General features: G+C 45.6%; 1 protein-coding gene across 7 annotated transcripts in view; it reads left to right on the forward strand.

Moving 5' to 3' along the window:
* PPP1R13B (protein phosphatase 1 regulatory subunit 13B) overlaps positions 1 to 16166 on the forward strand; it is a 79754-nt gene that overhangs the window by 22364 nt on the left and 41224 nt on the right. For 6 of the 7 annotated variants that reach the window (XM_059685181.1, XM_059685192.1, XM_059685174.1 and 3 more), the window contains one exon: positions 15586 to 15733. In XM_059685181.1, coding sequence (XP_059541164.1) covers positions 15586 to 15733 — 148 coding nt within the window. Of the gene's footprint in view, positions 1 to 15585; positions 15734 to 15929; positions 16091 to 16166 lie in introns of those variants that run through there. The other variant, XM_059685209.1, reaches the window with a different exon arrangement.

Raw genomic sequence — 16166 nt, forward strand, 5'->3', positions numbered from 1 at the left:
AACAGTCAAGTTCATAAGAATCGGAAGGCATAAGTTTTCATTTTAGCTTTTCTTTAGTAGGATTCTTTTTTCTCTGAGTCAGTCTCAGCTGTTAAGTGCATTCATCTTTGAATTTTGTAATGAATCTTCTCTAATTTACTCTTTTATATTCATACTTATAATGTTTTACTTTTCAAAGGTACATGTACATTAGATGTATAAAGTGGGTTCTTCCATTATAAGAAATTGTTAGACTGTATGTTCCTATCTGAAACTTTTGGGTAAAGATGGTTTCTTGTAGTTTCATATATAAGGTTGAAGAACTTGAATAGCTGTGTCGTTTGTTTGCTTTTGTTTTAAGTGGTCATGAATTTAAGCACTGTTTTGTTCCTGAGCTATTGGAGTAGAAATTTAAGCTTTGGAGCCAGACACCTTTGGGTCAGACACTCTGGCACTTCTTAGTCATGTGATCTTGGGCAGTCCTTCAGTCTGTCTGCAGGATCATCCTAACACCTCACTCCGCAGGCCTGTTGGGAGAGTTCAGTGATACAATGTGGGTAAACAAAGGTCCTGTCCACCACCACAGTGAGCACTGAAATAATAGCTGTTTTTATAATTAATAAATTGTAAAAAGTCCTTTGATGCTAAGTATCTATCTATAACAATAAAGGTGTAGTATGCAAATCAACCAAATGGCCTAACAGCAGAATAACCATCCTGACAACCATGCTATGATACGCACTGTCACCAGGCCATCCAAGGTGGGTGTGATGCGATTGGCCGGAAGGGGGTGGGGGTGGGCTGCCATCACCCACGATTGTCCCGCAGAGGGAGGCCCAGGCCACGGGCCCGCGGGGCGATCAATCGGGGGGCTTCCCCGATCATCCCAGGCGATCAGTGGGGTGGGAGGGACAGGGGGGGTGTGGTGGCAGATGCGGGCAGTGCCAGGCCAAGGCAGGTGTTGGCAGGAGTTAGGGCCGCAAAGCCGGGGCTGCGGAGCTGGCAGCTGGGGAAAGGAAGGCCTACTCTTGCATGAATTTCGTGCATCAGGCCTCTAGTCTTCTTAAAAACCTTATTCTGATTTTAGACATTTAAAATATGTCAATACTAGCAGAATAGAAAAAAAGAGAAGTGTGTAGCTCTGTAAGTACCTTACCTCCAACAACCAATTTTCCTAAGCATAAAATACGAGCAAGCCACTTACTGTGAAAACTTATTTAAAAGCTTTGAGGTTTTACTTTTCAAAGTTGCTAACAGAGCTTAGGTAAGTCTTTTTATAATAGGTTCTGTAGGGAGATTAGTAAATTAGTGTTTAGTTTTCTTTTTCATAATGACTTTTAGATCCTACTCACAGTTGTCATTGAACAATGCGAACACTGAACATTTTCTTCTTCCGAACTCGCCTAATTAGGTGAAACTTGACCCCCTCTGTGTCTCTGCTGTAACAGTGGTGGTCTGTCTTGTTCCGCTAGTATGTCTTATCATGGCTCATGTCATTAGGGCCTGAATTGAGATTCCACAGGGCCACGGGGACATCTATTTAAGTATTTTTCCTTTGTAAATGGCACAGGTAATCTCCAGGCACTCAGACTTTTTGTTTTCCACACTTCAGTTTTGCTTAGTTTTCTAAAGATGAGAGACATTTTGGAAATGGTAACTCAGAGCATTATAAGCAAATTCAAAGTAGCATCTGATTCTCAAGAGCTGATTCAAATCTGGGGAAAAAAATGGACAGAGTCATTTGTAAAAAGACAAGGGCTCTATTGGACTTTTCCTTTGTAAATTGCATTCTCATTAAAAAAAATTTTTTTTATTGATTGATTTTTTTTCGAGAGACAGACATGGGTTTTGTTGTTCCACTTCTTTATGCATTAATTGGCTGATTCTTACATGTGCCCTGACCGGGAGTGGGACCTACAGCTGTGTCCTGTCGTGATGACACTCTAACCCAGCGGTCGCCACCCCTCAGACCTCACGGACCACCGCTGCTCTAACCAACTGGGCCACCCGGCCAGGGCTGCATTCTGATTCTGTACCAGACAGATAGTATCTACCTACTGTGGTGGATCTGTAGACATGATTACATTAAGGCAGTGATTTTTCAGCTGGTGTGCTGCAGAAATTTTAAAACATGCGATGCCTGGCTCTCCCTCTCCTTCCCCCTCCTCCCCCAGGCCAGTCACCTTCACCTTCCTCACTCCCAAGCTCCTAAGGCCCTTCCTTCCTCCATAACTTGTTTCCTCGGCCCATTTCTCCTACAAATTACTTTTTCCTCCTCTGTGATTTTCCAAATAAATGTCCTCTTATTAAAAACAAAACCAAAAAAACATGCAATACCTGACCTCTCTTCCCTTAGATTGTCAAGTAAAAAATGACAGCAGCCAAAACAATAGTTGTCCAGTGTGAATGAATCAAAATTATACCCATTTTTGGGTCAGAATCCAAAAATATATTTGTTGGTGTGCTGAAGGATTTTAGTAATTAGTTTGTGTGTGCCATGAGATGAAAAAGGTGGAAAATTGCTGCATTAAGGTGTTCTTTCAGGGGCTTAATTTTGCTAATTATCTGTGTTGTTTTAAGCCTTGTTTCTTGCTGGGAAAAGGATTAGTGATCAACTTTGGGTATTAATAGACATGATTAAGCCAAGATTTGTACAGCTATAAATGTTTATTACTTGAGGAAAGAAAAATGTATACAAAAGAAACTATATGTTTATTCAAAGTTGTTTTTATTGGGAAAAATACTGATTATATAGGTTGAATAATTAGAATAGCTAGATTTTTTTAAAAAACAACAACTTTAGCCCTAGCCAGTTTGTCTCAGTGGATAGTGTTGGCCTGCAGGCCAAAGGGTCCCAGATGCGATTCTGGTCAAGGGCACGTACCTTGATTGCAGGCTCCTCCTGGGCCCTGATTGCCGGGGGCGTTGGGGGGGGGGGGCAGGGGGCTACCAGTCGATGTGTTTCTCTCATATCAATATTCTGCTCTGTCTTTCCCTCTTTCTTCTACTCTCTCTAAAAATCAATAGAAAAATATCTTCGGGTGAGAATTCACAAAAAAATAAAATAAAAATAAAATAGCTTTATTGGTCTATGATTCAGCCTCTGGAAACCACTATCTACTCTCTTTCTTGGTGGGTTTGCCTCGTCTCGGCTTCTCATGCAGATGGAATCACACAACATGTGACCTTTTGTATCTGGCTTCTTTCACTCGGCATAATGGTTTTTAGGTTCATTCATGTTGTAGCATTTACTTCATTCCTTTTTATGAGAAGTAATATTTCATTGTATCGATACACATACCACATATCATTGATAGATAGATATAGAGGAATTATCCATCAGTTTGTGCTGTTTCCACTTTTGGGTTTTTATGAGTAATGCCTCTATAAACCTTTGTGTTCAGGTTTTTGTGAGGATATGTTTTAGTTCTCATGGGTCTGTACCTGAGAGTAGATATGTTTTTTAGATACATATAGGAATATATGATCTTGAATTTTACAGAGAAATATGTAGAAAGAGGAAGTCTTATTCTGAGAATTATTGGAACACCTAAGTTAAATTTTTTAAAGGTCAAGAAAATTTAATTATAGATCATTTATATAGTTTTGTGAGATAACCTTTATGGTTGATTATTTAGAAGAATGCATGATTCTTTGTTCTGGTGCCCTTGTATAATGAATGATGTTGCATTTCAGATAGTTTCTATAAAAACTGGATAAAACAATTTGTTGAGAGGTTATTAAATAATGGGGAATATATTGCAAGTAGGAAAGTATTAAGACTTTTGCTATCGTTCCTTTTTTATTTTGAATCAGTTTGAAGTAGGGGTTCAGCCATAGCTTTGGAATCAGACAAGGGTTAAGTACTGCTCACGGTTATTGTTGGCTCAGTGACTTGGAGCAAGTTATTAAACTTGTCCTCCTTCCCCTGAGCTGCAGGACGAAGGTGGTACTTATAGAGTTGGTGTGAATTGAGAAGGGCGACATAGACATCTCAGTGCCTAATGATGGGCACTGTGATGCTCCCCCCCACACCCCAAGCATGATTCCTCATTTAGTCCTGGTGGGTTTCATGAGGCCCCGAGAGCAGTATTTTTCAAACTGCTTGAAACATGGCCCACACGAGGAAACACCTTTACAGAGTGACTCAGTCATACACATATCCACACACACATCTCTATGCAATGATAAACAGGATGGGCAAAAATAGATTTATTCTTGTATTATTAATTATTGTATGATTTATTTGTATCATAACTGTAAACCTACTTTTTCCCCCTGTACAGAGTCAGACTTTCAAGAGAGAACTTTTGCCATGTGTGATGGACTGTTTTATTTTTACTTTAAATTAATAGACTGTTTTTTAGAGCAGTTTTAGGTTTACACAAAAACTGAGTCTTGACCATCTCCCCTATTATTAACATCTTGAGAAAGTGCGGTACATTTGTTGCAGTTGATAAACTAATGTCAATACATCTATACATATAAAAGCCCAGTGACTGAATGGCAGAACGACCAGAACAACTGGTCGACCAGTCACTATGATGCGCACTGACCATCAGGGGGCAGACGCTCAACGCAGGAACTGCCCTCTGGTGGTCAGTGTGCTCCCACAGTGGGAGTGCCGCTCAGCTGACCGGGATGAGCTGCGCTCTCAGAGCAGGTGATCCCTGCAGGCCATGCCACCCACCAGTGCACGAATCTGTGCACCAGGCCTCTAGTCTATCTATATATATAAAAGGCTAATATGCAAAGTGTCCCCTCGGGAGTTTGACCGGGAGACCAAGAGTTCGATCGCTTGCTATGGCGTGCGCTGACCACCAGGAATGACATGCGCTGACCACCACAGATAATGAGCAAAATTAAGCCCTGAAAGAACACCTTAATGCAGCGATTTTCCACCTTTTTCATCTTATGGCACACACAAACTAACTACTAAAATCCTGCGGCACACCAACAAATATATTTTTGGATTCGGACCCAAAAAAGGGTATAATTTTAACTGCCTCTGTCCTCACAGACGAGACATGGTTAAATATGCGCTCCTGCAGTGCTCATGTTTATAAAGACCACTGTTCTCCAAGGGCCAGTTCTGCTTCTTTGCCAAAATAACAAATTCCAGTTATGGAAACGGAGCTTAACATGATCTGACCTGCACCTCTGTTTTCTTCAGAGGTCATTCTTTTCCCCAAATATTTAGAGGGGGTGGGATGGTGGGGGGGTGGGGGAGGACTCAACCAATACCCTGCAGCGCCACCTTGTGGAAAGAGGGAAGGCCGTAACAGGCATGGCCATGACACCTGGGTGTGAGTGAATCCTGCCAAACATCACAAAGGTGTATGCCGGCGTCTGATGTTTACGTAACATTCTTTTGGACGATGCAAAAACAGGGTTATTGGCACACACTCCAATGGAGGAGAGCATCTTTTGTCAGGTGGAGAAGAGCAAGATGTTAAGCAGCTGATCTTGGCACCTACTCCGATGGGGAGACTTGCTTTGTAGGTCTGCTTACCGGACGCATCCGCAGGCTTCTTCCAGGCGTCTCCCCCTCCGGGGCCTGGCTTCTAATCGCTCACGATAGCCTTGCTGGATTTGCGGTGGTCTGTGCTTTCCTCCTGTTCCTCCAGGAACTTCCCCAGGAAGCATACGAAACCATATTCTTTGTTGGCAGGAGCTTGGTTAACTGGTCTCCCAATTCCAGAGCAGACTCCAGGCTTGTCTGCTGGCTCCCGTTATATCGGGAGGCGGATTCCACTCCCACACTCTCTTAGCTATTTTAGGAATTGCTTTCGTTCTCCCTCTTCTCCTCGGCTCGATCTTCAAAGAATTCAGCAAAAAAGAGGTTGTACTGAGTCTCCAGTGGAATTGTAGGCCACAGATAAATGAGCCTCACTGATGTGAGGCTTACAAGATGCCACGTGGTTAATAGCAACACTGCACTCCGCGGAGGGGGTTGGTGGTCTTCCAGCTCAGCTTTAGAGAAAACCAGGCGTAGAGAGTGCCGTGCTCACGCTAACATTTTTAAGGTGTTTTTTCCTCTCTGATGTGGACAAGAGGGTAAAATATTGGACATCTTTTTCTATTGAGACCTTGAAGATGAGAAGACAGCCACCTACCCTTCATGTCTCCACCTATTGTAAAAACAACCTTTATAACTGGGGAGTTGATTGTGTGCCTGCTGTATGCCAGGCACCACTCCAGGCTCTAGTGACTCAGCAGTGAACTCACTAAGGCTCAAGCTCTCAGAGAGCATATTCCGGTGGGAGGAGGCGGAGGATAAACACACAGGTACACACCACAGATGAGGTGGCGGTCAGTGCTAAGAAGGAAAAACTAGAGTAGAGCGAGAGGACAGAGTGGTGGAATAGTGCTGCTGAGCAGATTGGTCAGGGAAGGCTTCCCTGAGGAGGTGACGTTTGAGCTGGGGCTGGAAGTAGAGTAACAGGCACGTTAGTAGCTGAGGGGAGGGTGGTCTAAGCAGAGAGCAGCAAGTGCACAGGCTGAGGCAGGAGTGAGGGCAAGCCCACTCCTTAGGAGAGCAGTGACGATGCCCGCGTGCGTGCGTGGAGCAGGGGATGAAGGGAGGCGCGGTGAGAGGTGTGTGGCTGTGGTGCAGGTCATGTGGGACCTTGTGGACAGGACCCGAGACTGGAGTTTACGCTTCGAGAGCTGGGACACCATGGAGGGTTTGGAGTGGAGTATCCGAAGGGCAAGAGTGGAGACGCAGGTGGCTCTTGCCGACGCCCGCTCGGAGGTGAGGTGGCGTGGGCCGGGAGGAGCAGTGGAAAGAGCTGCCAGGTTCTGTGTGCTTTTACCCGAGGGCCGAGAGTACTGCTGATGGACTGTGGTGTAGGAGGGGACCTCCCGGTGTCTGGTTTGTGCTCCTGGCTCTGAGTGGTGTGCTGTTCACTCAGAGAGGCAGGTAGGGGAGTGGGAAGAGGCATTCAAGGCAATGTCTCAGGCTTAGCTTTCCTTACAGCCCTAATGTTGCCGAGTCTAAACTGGTGAACAGTGTTGCAACATGTTGGGGCCGGAAGGGAGCTTAGTGCTGATTCTCAGATGGGGCAGGTGGCCCACAGGAAAGCTGAAGGGGGCTTTTGATGTCCTATTCCCACCCCAACTGGTCCTTTCTATGGCTTTTATGTGCTATTTCCTCATAAGCTACCAAGTAACTTTCACAAGTTACTGAAATTGCTTTAGCTTTTATTATCTTATTTCTCCTCGATTCTTTTTTGTCACCCCTGCGTTCCTTTTCCATTAGAAAGTGGAAGTAGGTGGGGATTGCTGAGCCGAGGGGTTGTCCTAAAGGGCGTCCCCACCTCGTATCTGCTGAGCTCTGGTGAGAAGGTAAGACACAGAGATGGACAAGGGAGCAGCTCCCCCGGCAGCCAAGTCAGTGCAGAGCCAAGGAGAGAACCCGAGGTTCTTTCTTCTTTAATCCTCACCCGAAGAGATTGTTTTCCATTGATTTCTAGAGGCAGGCTAAGGGAGGGAGAAGGGGAAAGAGCGAGAGAGAGAGAAACATCAACGTGAGAGACACATCCACTGGGTGCCTCCTGCATGGGCCCCTGGGCTGGAGGACCTGTAACCGAGATGTGTGCCCTTGCCGGGAATCAGACCCAAAACCACTGAGAAAAACTTGCCAGGGCTCCTTTTTATTTGTTTTAATTTTTATTGAATTTATTGGGGTAGCATTGGTTAATAAAACTATATAGGTTTCAAGTGTACAATTCTATAATACATTGTCTGTATGTTGTGTGGTCATTGAGTTTCTTATTTCAGGCTTTTTGTACCATGCCAGTAGAGTTGCTTTTATTTCCTTTCCTGGAAGTTTACTTTTTAAAAACAGCTTTATTGGAGTATAATTTATATACCTAAAATTCAGCCATTTTAAGTGAACAATTCAGTGATCTTTAATAAATTTACAGAGTTGTACAACCATCCCCACAATCTAATTTTAGAACATTTCTATCACCCCAAAAGAGAAATGTGGGGCCTATTTGCAGTCCGTCCCCTAACTTCTGTCTCTATAGACTTGCCTAATACGGACATTTCATATAAATAGAATCATTATAATACGTGGCCTCTTTTGTCTGGTCTCTCTCACCTGGCGTCATGCTCTCAAGGCCCATCCATGTGGCCTGTGTTAGTACTTTGTTCTTTTTTATTATGGTTGGATAATACTCCATCGTATCATGACCACATTTTATTCATTCATCAGTTGATGGACATTTGGGATGTTCCCACCTTTTGGCTACTATGAATAATGCTGCCAGGAACATTTACACATGAGACTGTGTGTGAACAGATAGTTTTATTCTCTTGGGTAGGTAACTAGGAGTGGAATTGCTGGGTTAAATGGTAAATCTATGTTTAACATTTTAAACCTGCTGAACGGTTTTTCAAAATGGCTATAGCATTTTATATTTCCACCACCAATGTACAAGAATTTGTTTCTCCACATCCTCATCAACACAGTTATTGTCTGTCTATTCTATTAATATGACAGTGCCTTTCTTTTCTTTGTTCTGGGTGGTTCCCCCGAGCTTCACTGATATACATGACATGTAACGTTGTGTCATTGCATAGTTAACACATAGCATTGTGAAGCATTGTATGGAGTGGGATGACTTGGTGCGTGTCTGTACTGCAGATAGTTCCTATTTTTTAATGGTTTCTGCATCCTTTTTTTGAATTGATCTTAGAGAGGAAGGGAGAAGGAGAGAGAGAGAAACATCAGTGATGAGAGAGAATCATGGATCGGCTGCCTCCTGCAAGCCCCCTACTGGGGATCGAGCCCACAACCTGAGCATGTGTCCTGACCCGGAATCGAACCATGACCTCCTGGTTCATAGGTCAATGCTCAACCACTGAGCCACGCCAGCCAGTGCCAAGTTTATAAACATTTTAAAGGTTCTTTGTAGATTATTTAAATGAGTTATTGATTCCAATTGATTTTCTTTCATAGTCAAAACATTCTTAAAAGGATAAGGTGACTCTTAAGTTACTTGATACAGTTCTGCAGTTGCCTGCCTCCCTCCCTCATTTTCTGAGCACCACATGTGTGTGCAGATCTTACTCAAGCGCTGAGTTAGAGAGAGAACACATGTCCTGCCCCCAGTGCCATTACAGTCCTTCTAGGTTTATCAGTCCTTTAAAAATATATATATATATTGATTTTAGAGAAGAAGGGAGAGGGGAGAGAGAGATAGAAACATCAATGATGAGTCATTGATTGGCTGCCTCCTGCACCCCTCCTACTGGGGATGGAGCCTGCAACCTGGGCATGTGCCCTTGACCAGAAGGGAACCCGGACCCTTTAGTCCACAGGCCAACGCTCTATCCACTGAGCCAAACCAGCTAGGACAGGCCCTTTATTTTTTTAATAGAAATCTGTGCATATTGCGACATGGTTTGTTGATTTCAAGACGAGGTCACAACTCACTCCTGTGAGTCACAGACACTGTTCCAATAGAGGATATAATCAAGAGGACCACTGATAATTTAGTGTAAGCATGTTGTGCTAAAAATAGCCACTGTCTGTTACAGGAGAACAGAAGGAGCCTCTGTCTCAGACTAGGTCAGGATGGGTGGACTGGGTCAGGATGGCTGGACTGGGTCAGGATGGCTAGACTGGGTCAGGATGGCTGGACTGGGTCGGGATGGGTGGGCGGGACCAGTATGGGTAGACTGGGTCAGGATGGCTGGACTGGGTCAGGATGGCTGGACTGGGTCGGGATGGGTAGACTGGGTCAGGATGGCTGGACTGGGTCAGGATGGCTGGACTGGGTCGGAATGGGTAGACTGGGTCAGGATGGGTGGACTGGGTCGGAATGGGTAGACTGGGTCAGGATGGGTGGACTGGGTCAGGATGGGTGGACTGGGTCGGAATGGGTAGACTGGGTCGGGATGGGTAGACTGGGTCGGGATGGGTGGCTGGGGTCAGAATGGGTGGACTGGGTCGGGATGGCTGGACTGGGTCAGGATGGCTGGACTGGGTCAGGATGGGTGGACTCGGTCGGAATGGGTAGACTGGGTCAGGATGGGTGGACTGGGTCAGGATGGCTGGACTGGGTCGGAATGGGTAGACTGGGTCAGGATGGGTGGACTGGGTCGGAATGGGTAGACTGGGTCGGGATGGGTAGACTGGGTCGGGATGGGTGGCTGGGGTCAGAATGGGTGGACTGGGTCGGGATGGCTGGACTGGGTCAGGATGGCTGGACTGGGTCAGGATGGGTGGACTCGGTCGGAATGGGTAGACTGGGTCAGGATGGGTGGACTGGGTCGTGCTGGGTAGACTGGGTCGGAATGGGTAGACTGGGTCAGGATGGGTGGACTGGGTCGGGATGGGTAGACTGGGTCGGGATGGGTGGGCGGGGCCAGTATGGGTAGACTGGGTCAGGATGGCTGGACTGGGTCAGGATGGCTGGACTGGGTCGGGATGGGTGGACGGGGTCAGGATGGGTGGACTGGGTCAGGATGGGTAGACTGGGTCAGGATGGCTGGACTGGGTCGGGATGGGTAGACTGGGTCAGGATGGCTGGACTGGGTCAGGATGGCTGGACTGGGTCGGAATGGGTAGACTGGGTCGGGATGGGTAGACTGGGTCGGGATGGCTGGACTGGGTCGGGATGGCTGGACTGGGTCGGGATGGGTGGACAGGGTCAGAATGGGTAGACTGGGTCAGAATGGGTGGACAGGGTCAGAATGGGTAGACTGGGTCAGAATGGGTGGACGGGGTCGGGATGGGTGGACGGGGTCGGGATGGGTGGACGGGGTTGGGATGGGTAGACCGGGTCTGGACGGGTGGACTGGGTCAGGACGGGTGGGTGGACTGGGTCAGGATGGGTGGACTGGGTCAGGATGGCTGGACTGGGTCAGGATGGGTAGACTGGGTTAGGCTGGGTGGGTGGACTGGGTCAGGATGGGTGGACGGGGTCAGGATGGGTGGATGGGATCAGGATGGGTGGACGGGGTCAGGATGGGTGGACTGGGTCAGGATGGGTGGACGAGGTCAGGATGGGTGGACGGGGTCAGGATGGGTGGACTGGGTCGGGATTGGTGGACTGGTCAGGATGGGTGGACGAGGTCAGGATGGGTGGACGGGGTCGGGATGGGTGGACCGGGTCGGGATGGGTGGACTGGGTCAGGAACCACTTCTGAAAGGTGGGCATTGGGGGTGATGGAGAAGGAGGAGCAGGATCAGGAGCAGGACAGAGGGAACAGTTGAGCAAAGATGTCTTGTCATCAAATACTTGTTACAGCACATTGTATAAATCTGTGTGTTTCTAACTGCACTTAACCAAATATTTTATTTTCAACACATTAATCTTTTAGGAAAGTTAAACATTAACTTATTTTTTCCTATAATTGTTTTCCTTGTTCACTTAATCCTTAACCCTATTGGGTTCCATCTCTATTTTACATGTACTATTAAGAAAGGGAAAAAGCACTACTCATTAAATTGTGACATGCTGTCAATTGTAAGATATATTGTGATTTCTAAGATATTACTATATAAACAAAACACAGTGCTCCTAGAATCAATACTCTGATATTTGTGTTGGAGATTCTTCACGTATTTTTAGCTAAGGCAATCTTGCTAGAATAACAGTAGCAGTCACATGCCTTTTCAGCTTTAATTTTAGATGCTGCTTTAGGGAAATATGTGCTGTCCAGGTCAATGCCGACTTAATTATCTTGAAAGCTTTTTAATCTGTTATGATTATAATGAAATTAGCTTTGGTTGAATAATAAAGATGGGGGGAAATGAATTTTGCCAAGATTAGGAAATACAGGGTTTTCTAAAGACTGTAAAGTAGAATTAAAAAGTAATGTTTTAGTGATCTTTGCATACGTTTCCTGGGTGTTCTTAACTTTTAAAAATCCGTGTTCAGCCTCCCAACTCCGCCATTCCACCTCTTCTTCCCTCCCCGTCATGTTGAACTTCTTCATGAGATGAAACCTGCCCCAGAATGGTGTCCCGCCGTCATTCACTCTGACAGCAAGTTCATGAAGAACTCTGCCTTTCTGAGTGTTAAAGGGGCTGCTGTGTGCGCTGGTGTGGAGTGAGCACGTGAGGCCTGGATCTGGCCAGAGCCCCATCTTCCAGAAGCAAATGATTGTGTAACGCTCAATGGCTTATCTGTGGCGAACAGCCCATGGGGTGCTGTGGCAGGCCCATGGGCAGGTTGAGGAGGGCGGCGCTCTGCTGGTTAGTAGGGAGCGGTAGGAATAGCACTCAGGGGAAGTGCTGGGAATATCTTACTAACTTGAAATATTTTTAAAATATAATTTTATTGATTTCAGAGAGGAAGGGAGAGGGAGAGAGATAGAAACATCAATGATGAGAGAGAATCATTGATTGGCTGCCTCCTGCATGCCACCTTCTGGGGATCGAGCCCACAACCTGGGCATGTGCCCTTGATAGGAATTGAACCCCAGACCCTCCAGTCCACAGGCTGATGCTCTATCCACTGAGCCAAACCGGCTAGGGCCTAACTTGAAACTTTGATATATAAAGCATGGTTTGGGAAAAGACTATTAGGTCTTGGAGAGCTGGGCTATGAAATCACATAGGAAGATCTTCACCATTAGAAGAGAAAAGTAAATGTGTGTGAAGAGGATAAACACATGCTCCAGCTCAGCTGTTCTGGTGAAACTTAGAGCATTAGGCCCTTTCAGTCTGGACTTGTTTGCACTGGATCCAGGAATTACCTATTTTATCCCCAATTCTATAGATTCCAGCTCATTTATTTCAATATTCAAGAGCCCACAGTTGTTTTTTGTTGTTGTTAACCCTCACCTGAGGATGTTTTTTCCATTGATTTCTAGAGGGAATGGAAGGGAGAAAGGGGGGAGTGGGGAGAGAGAGAGAGAGAGAGAGAGAGAGAGAGACAGACAGACACACATTGATGTGAGACAGAGACATCAAGTGGTTGCCCCCCTCACATGCACTGGCCAGGGCCAGAGTTGAACCTGCAACCCAGACACATGCCCTTGACCGGGAATCAAACTTGTGATTCTTTGGTGCATGGGCTGATGCTCTAACTACTGGACACACTGGCCAGGGCCCCCATATTTTGTGTGTGTGTGTGTGTGTGTGTGTGTGTGTTTTATGGGTTAATGAGCAGAAATAACTTAAAGTTCTTGTAAGATAGAAATGTGTTCATAATACCCAAGAAGAACAGAGGGAAAAGTGCTTGTTTATTGCACAGATTGGAGGTACCTTAGATTCCTGCAGTGTTTCCTCAGTCCCATGGCATGGTGGGGGTGTTACATTTGTGGGTCTTTCATGGAGCCGACCGGACGTTAATGAGACGTTAATGTGCCCCCTACACGTATGCTGATGAGGCTGTGGTAAATGAAAGATTCCCCGGTGGATTGGGCGGAGGGGTGTTAATGCTGTGATGTAACAAAGATACCTGTGGAGAGAGAGTTCCGGGATCACAGAGGGACCGTGAGTCCTCCCTGGTGAGAGTAGGTGGCGAAAGGAGGTTTTGCAAAGGTGGTAGCGTATGAGCTGAATTTTGAAGGTTGACTAGGAGTTTACAAGCAGATAGGATGAGTGCCTGGGCAGAGGGCCAGCAGCCTGAGAGAAGTTGAGGGAGCAAGGTCATGGTTCGCTGTGGGAAGGCACTGGGACTGGAAGGCGGAGGAGAGGAAGGGACTCTGCAGATAATCCTGTAGGCTAGGCCTTCCCAGACGGTCCCCGTGAAATCCAAGCCCTCTAGAGTCTCAGAGGGAAGAGCCTTTGAACAGAACAGCCTTAGAGTCTAAGTCCCCGGAAGAGACACCTGGTTCATGCTGATGTTCCAGAAACCAGCCTTGGCAGGGGTGCTGTTAGGCAGTGCGGCTCCTGAGTGCTCTGCAAGGGAGCAGCTTTCCTGGGCGAGGGCAGGGGCTGGAGGGGCAGGTGGGAGTGGGCAGATTGGTGGTGAGGAGACCAAGTTCACAACTATATCAATTTTGGTTACATAAAATTTGATCATTGATATAAAGATGTTTAATCGCAAGACTTAGAAATTTAGGGCTCTTCTAAGAAAAAGATTTTTAAGATGAGAGTTTGGGGACAAATGCAGGTTTTGTTGATTTTGAACAAAGATTAAACATGTTTATAATGCTGTCCGATAAAATAAAATCTTTGGTTTAAATTATACTTTAAGAGTAATGTTCTGCCGAAACCGGTTTGGCTCAGTGGATGGAGCGTCGGCCTGCGGACTGAGGGGTCCCAGGTTCGATTCCGGTCAGGGGCATGTGCCTGGGTTGCGGGCACATCTCCAGTGGGGGGGTGTGCAGGAGGCGGCTGATCGATGTTTCTCTCTCATCGATGTTTCTGGCTCTCTGTCTCTCTCCCTTCCTCTCTGTAAAAAAATCAATAAAATGTATTTTTTTTTTTAAAAAAGAGTAATGTTCTTTTTTAAAAAAAAATTCTCTTCCGACATGACCTCTTCAGATCTTAGATCAAAGTGGTAGGATTTTTTTTTTAATCCTCAGCTGAGGATATTTTCCCATTGATTTGTAGAGAGAGTGGAAGAGAGAGGGAAAGACAGAGAAACATCCATGTGAGAGAAACACATCGATTGGTTGCCTCCTGCACGCGGCCCGGGCTGGGGAGGAGCCAGCAAAAAAGCCAGCAACCAAGGTCATGCCCTTGACCAGAATTGAACCCAGGGAACCCTTCAGTCTGCAGGCTGACACTATCCACTGAGCCAAACCGGCTAGGGCAAAGTGGTAGGATTTTTTAAAGATAAAAAATGCTAGAAAATTTTATTTTTTTCAAATACATTGTAATGTATTTTTATATTTAAGGGCACTTGCATTTCTTTTACTGTGATACATTAATAACCAATTTTTTAAAATAAATTGGATTTTTGGTCTTTTTGTTATAATTTAGGAGCCCTTTATATATTGAAGAGATTAGCCTTCTGTTTGTAATATGAGTTGCAAATATTTTTCCCCAGTTTGTCTTTTTTGCTTTGTGAAAGATTCTTATATTTAATTACTTGAATATTTCATTTTCGAAATGGTGTCTGTTTTTTGAGTCATGGTTGGAAAGGGCTTCTGTACTCCAAGGCTATAAAAAGGAATTTGCCCCATTTATTCTAGAACTTTCATATCTTTACGATTTACATTTAAATGTTTGATCAGTTAGGAACTGTTGCTGGTTTGTGATGTGCAAGGTGAGTCCATTTGTTCCAGACAGGTGTTTAGTAGCTCGTACACCACTCATTGTGTAGTCTTTTCCCTCCTTGACTGAGACGCGGCCTTCATCATCTACCATCCCTGTGTCTGGACTCGCCGTCTATCTGTGTGCTAGTGCCGTGTTGTTTTGACACTTTATGATGTCTGGTAGTGCTAGTTCTCTTCTAATACTCTTCTCTTTTGGGACTTTTCTGGCTGTTTGTACATTTTAACTTTTCTACATGAACTTTAGAATCAGTTGATGCATTTCCCAAAATTGATCCTATAGGCATTTCGGCGGGGGTGGGGGTGAGGTGAGTGGAGTGGCTGTGGGGAGGTGGGGAGTTGCTTTCCATTTACAGATTAATCTCTTTACGATAATGACTCTAAGTTGTGGCTTTGACTTCATCTTTTCTCTTACAGATGATACTAACCGTGTTCTTGAGCAACAATGAACAGATTTTGACCGAAGTTCCTGTGACACCAGAAACGACGTGTCGAGATGTCGTGGAGTTTTGCAAGGAGCCTGGGGAAGGCAGTTGCCACTTGGCTGAAGTGTGGAGGGGAAATGGTATGTGTGCGGCTCTCAGAGGCTGAAGACCTCAGGCTCAGTGGTCACCAAGCGCACAGCATTGCTTCTGGTTTCCAGCTTTCTGTGGTAATAGGGAATTGGGTGATTAGAATAAAGGCGGTATGGCATTACATGGGGATGGGTCTTACAAATGCTGTTCATACAAAGGTGTTCTGTGACTTCACCCTTGCTGCAGACACCCGAAGCAAGCAGGGCCGTGGTCCAGCTCTGTGAAGTCTTTCCTGATACCACTGCTGCCCTACAGTGTTTGGTGTGTTACCTGTCAAGTGTTTCATCTACTTTTACCGAATATAACCTCGTGAAGGCAGAACTTTACTGTGTTTCCTGTGTATAATAGTAGGTCCTCCATAAATATGTGTTTATTAAAGTGAGACGAGTAAATAAATACTGGTACCACGTTGAAGGACCTTGT

This window comes from Myotis daubentonii, chromosome 1 (assembly GCF_963259705.1).
Source record: "Myotis daubentonii chromosome 1, mMyoDau2.1, whole genome shotgun sequence".
Lineage (NCBI taxonomy): Eukaryota > Metazoa > Chordata > Mammalia > Chiroptera > Vespertilionidae > Myotis > Myotis daubentonii.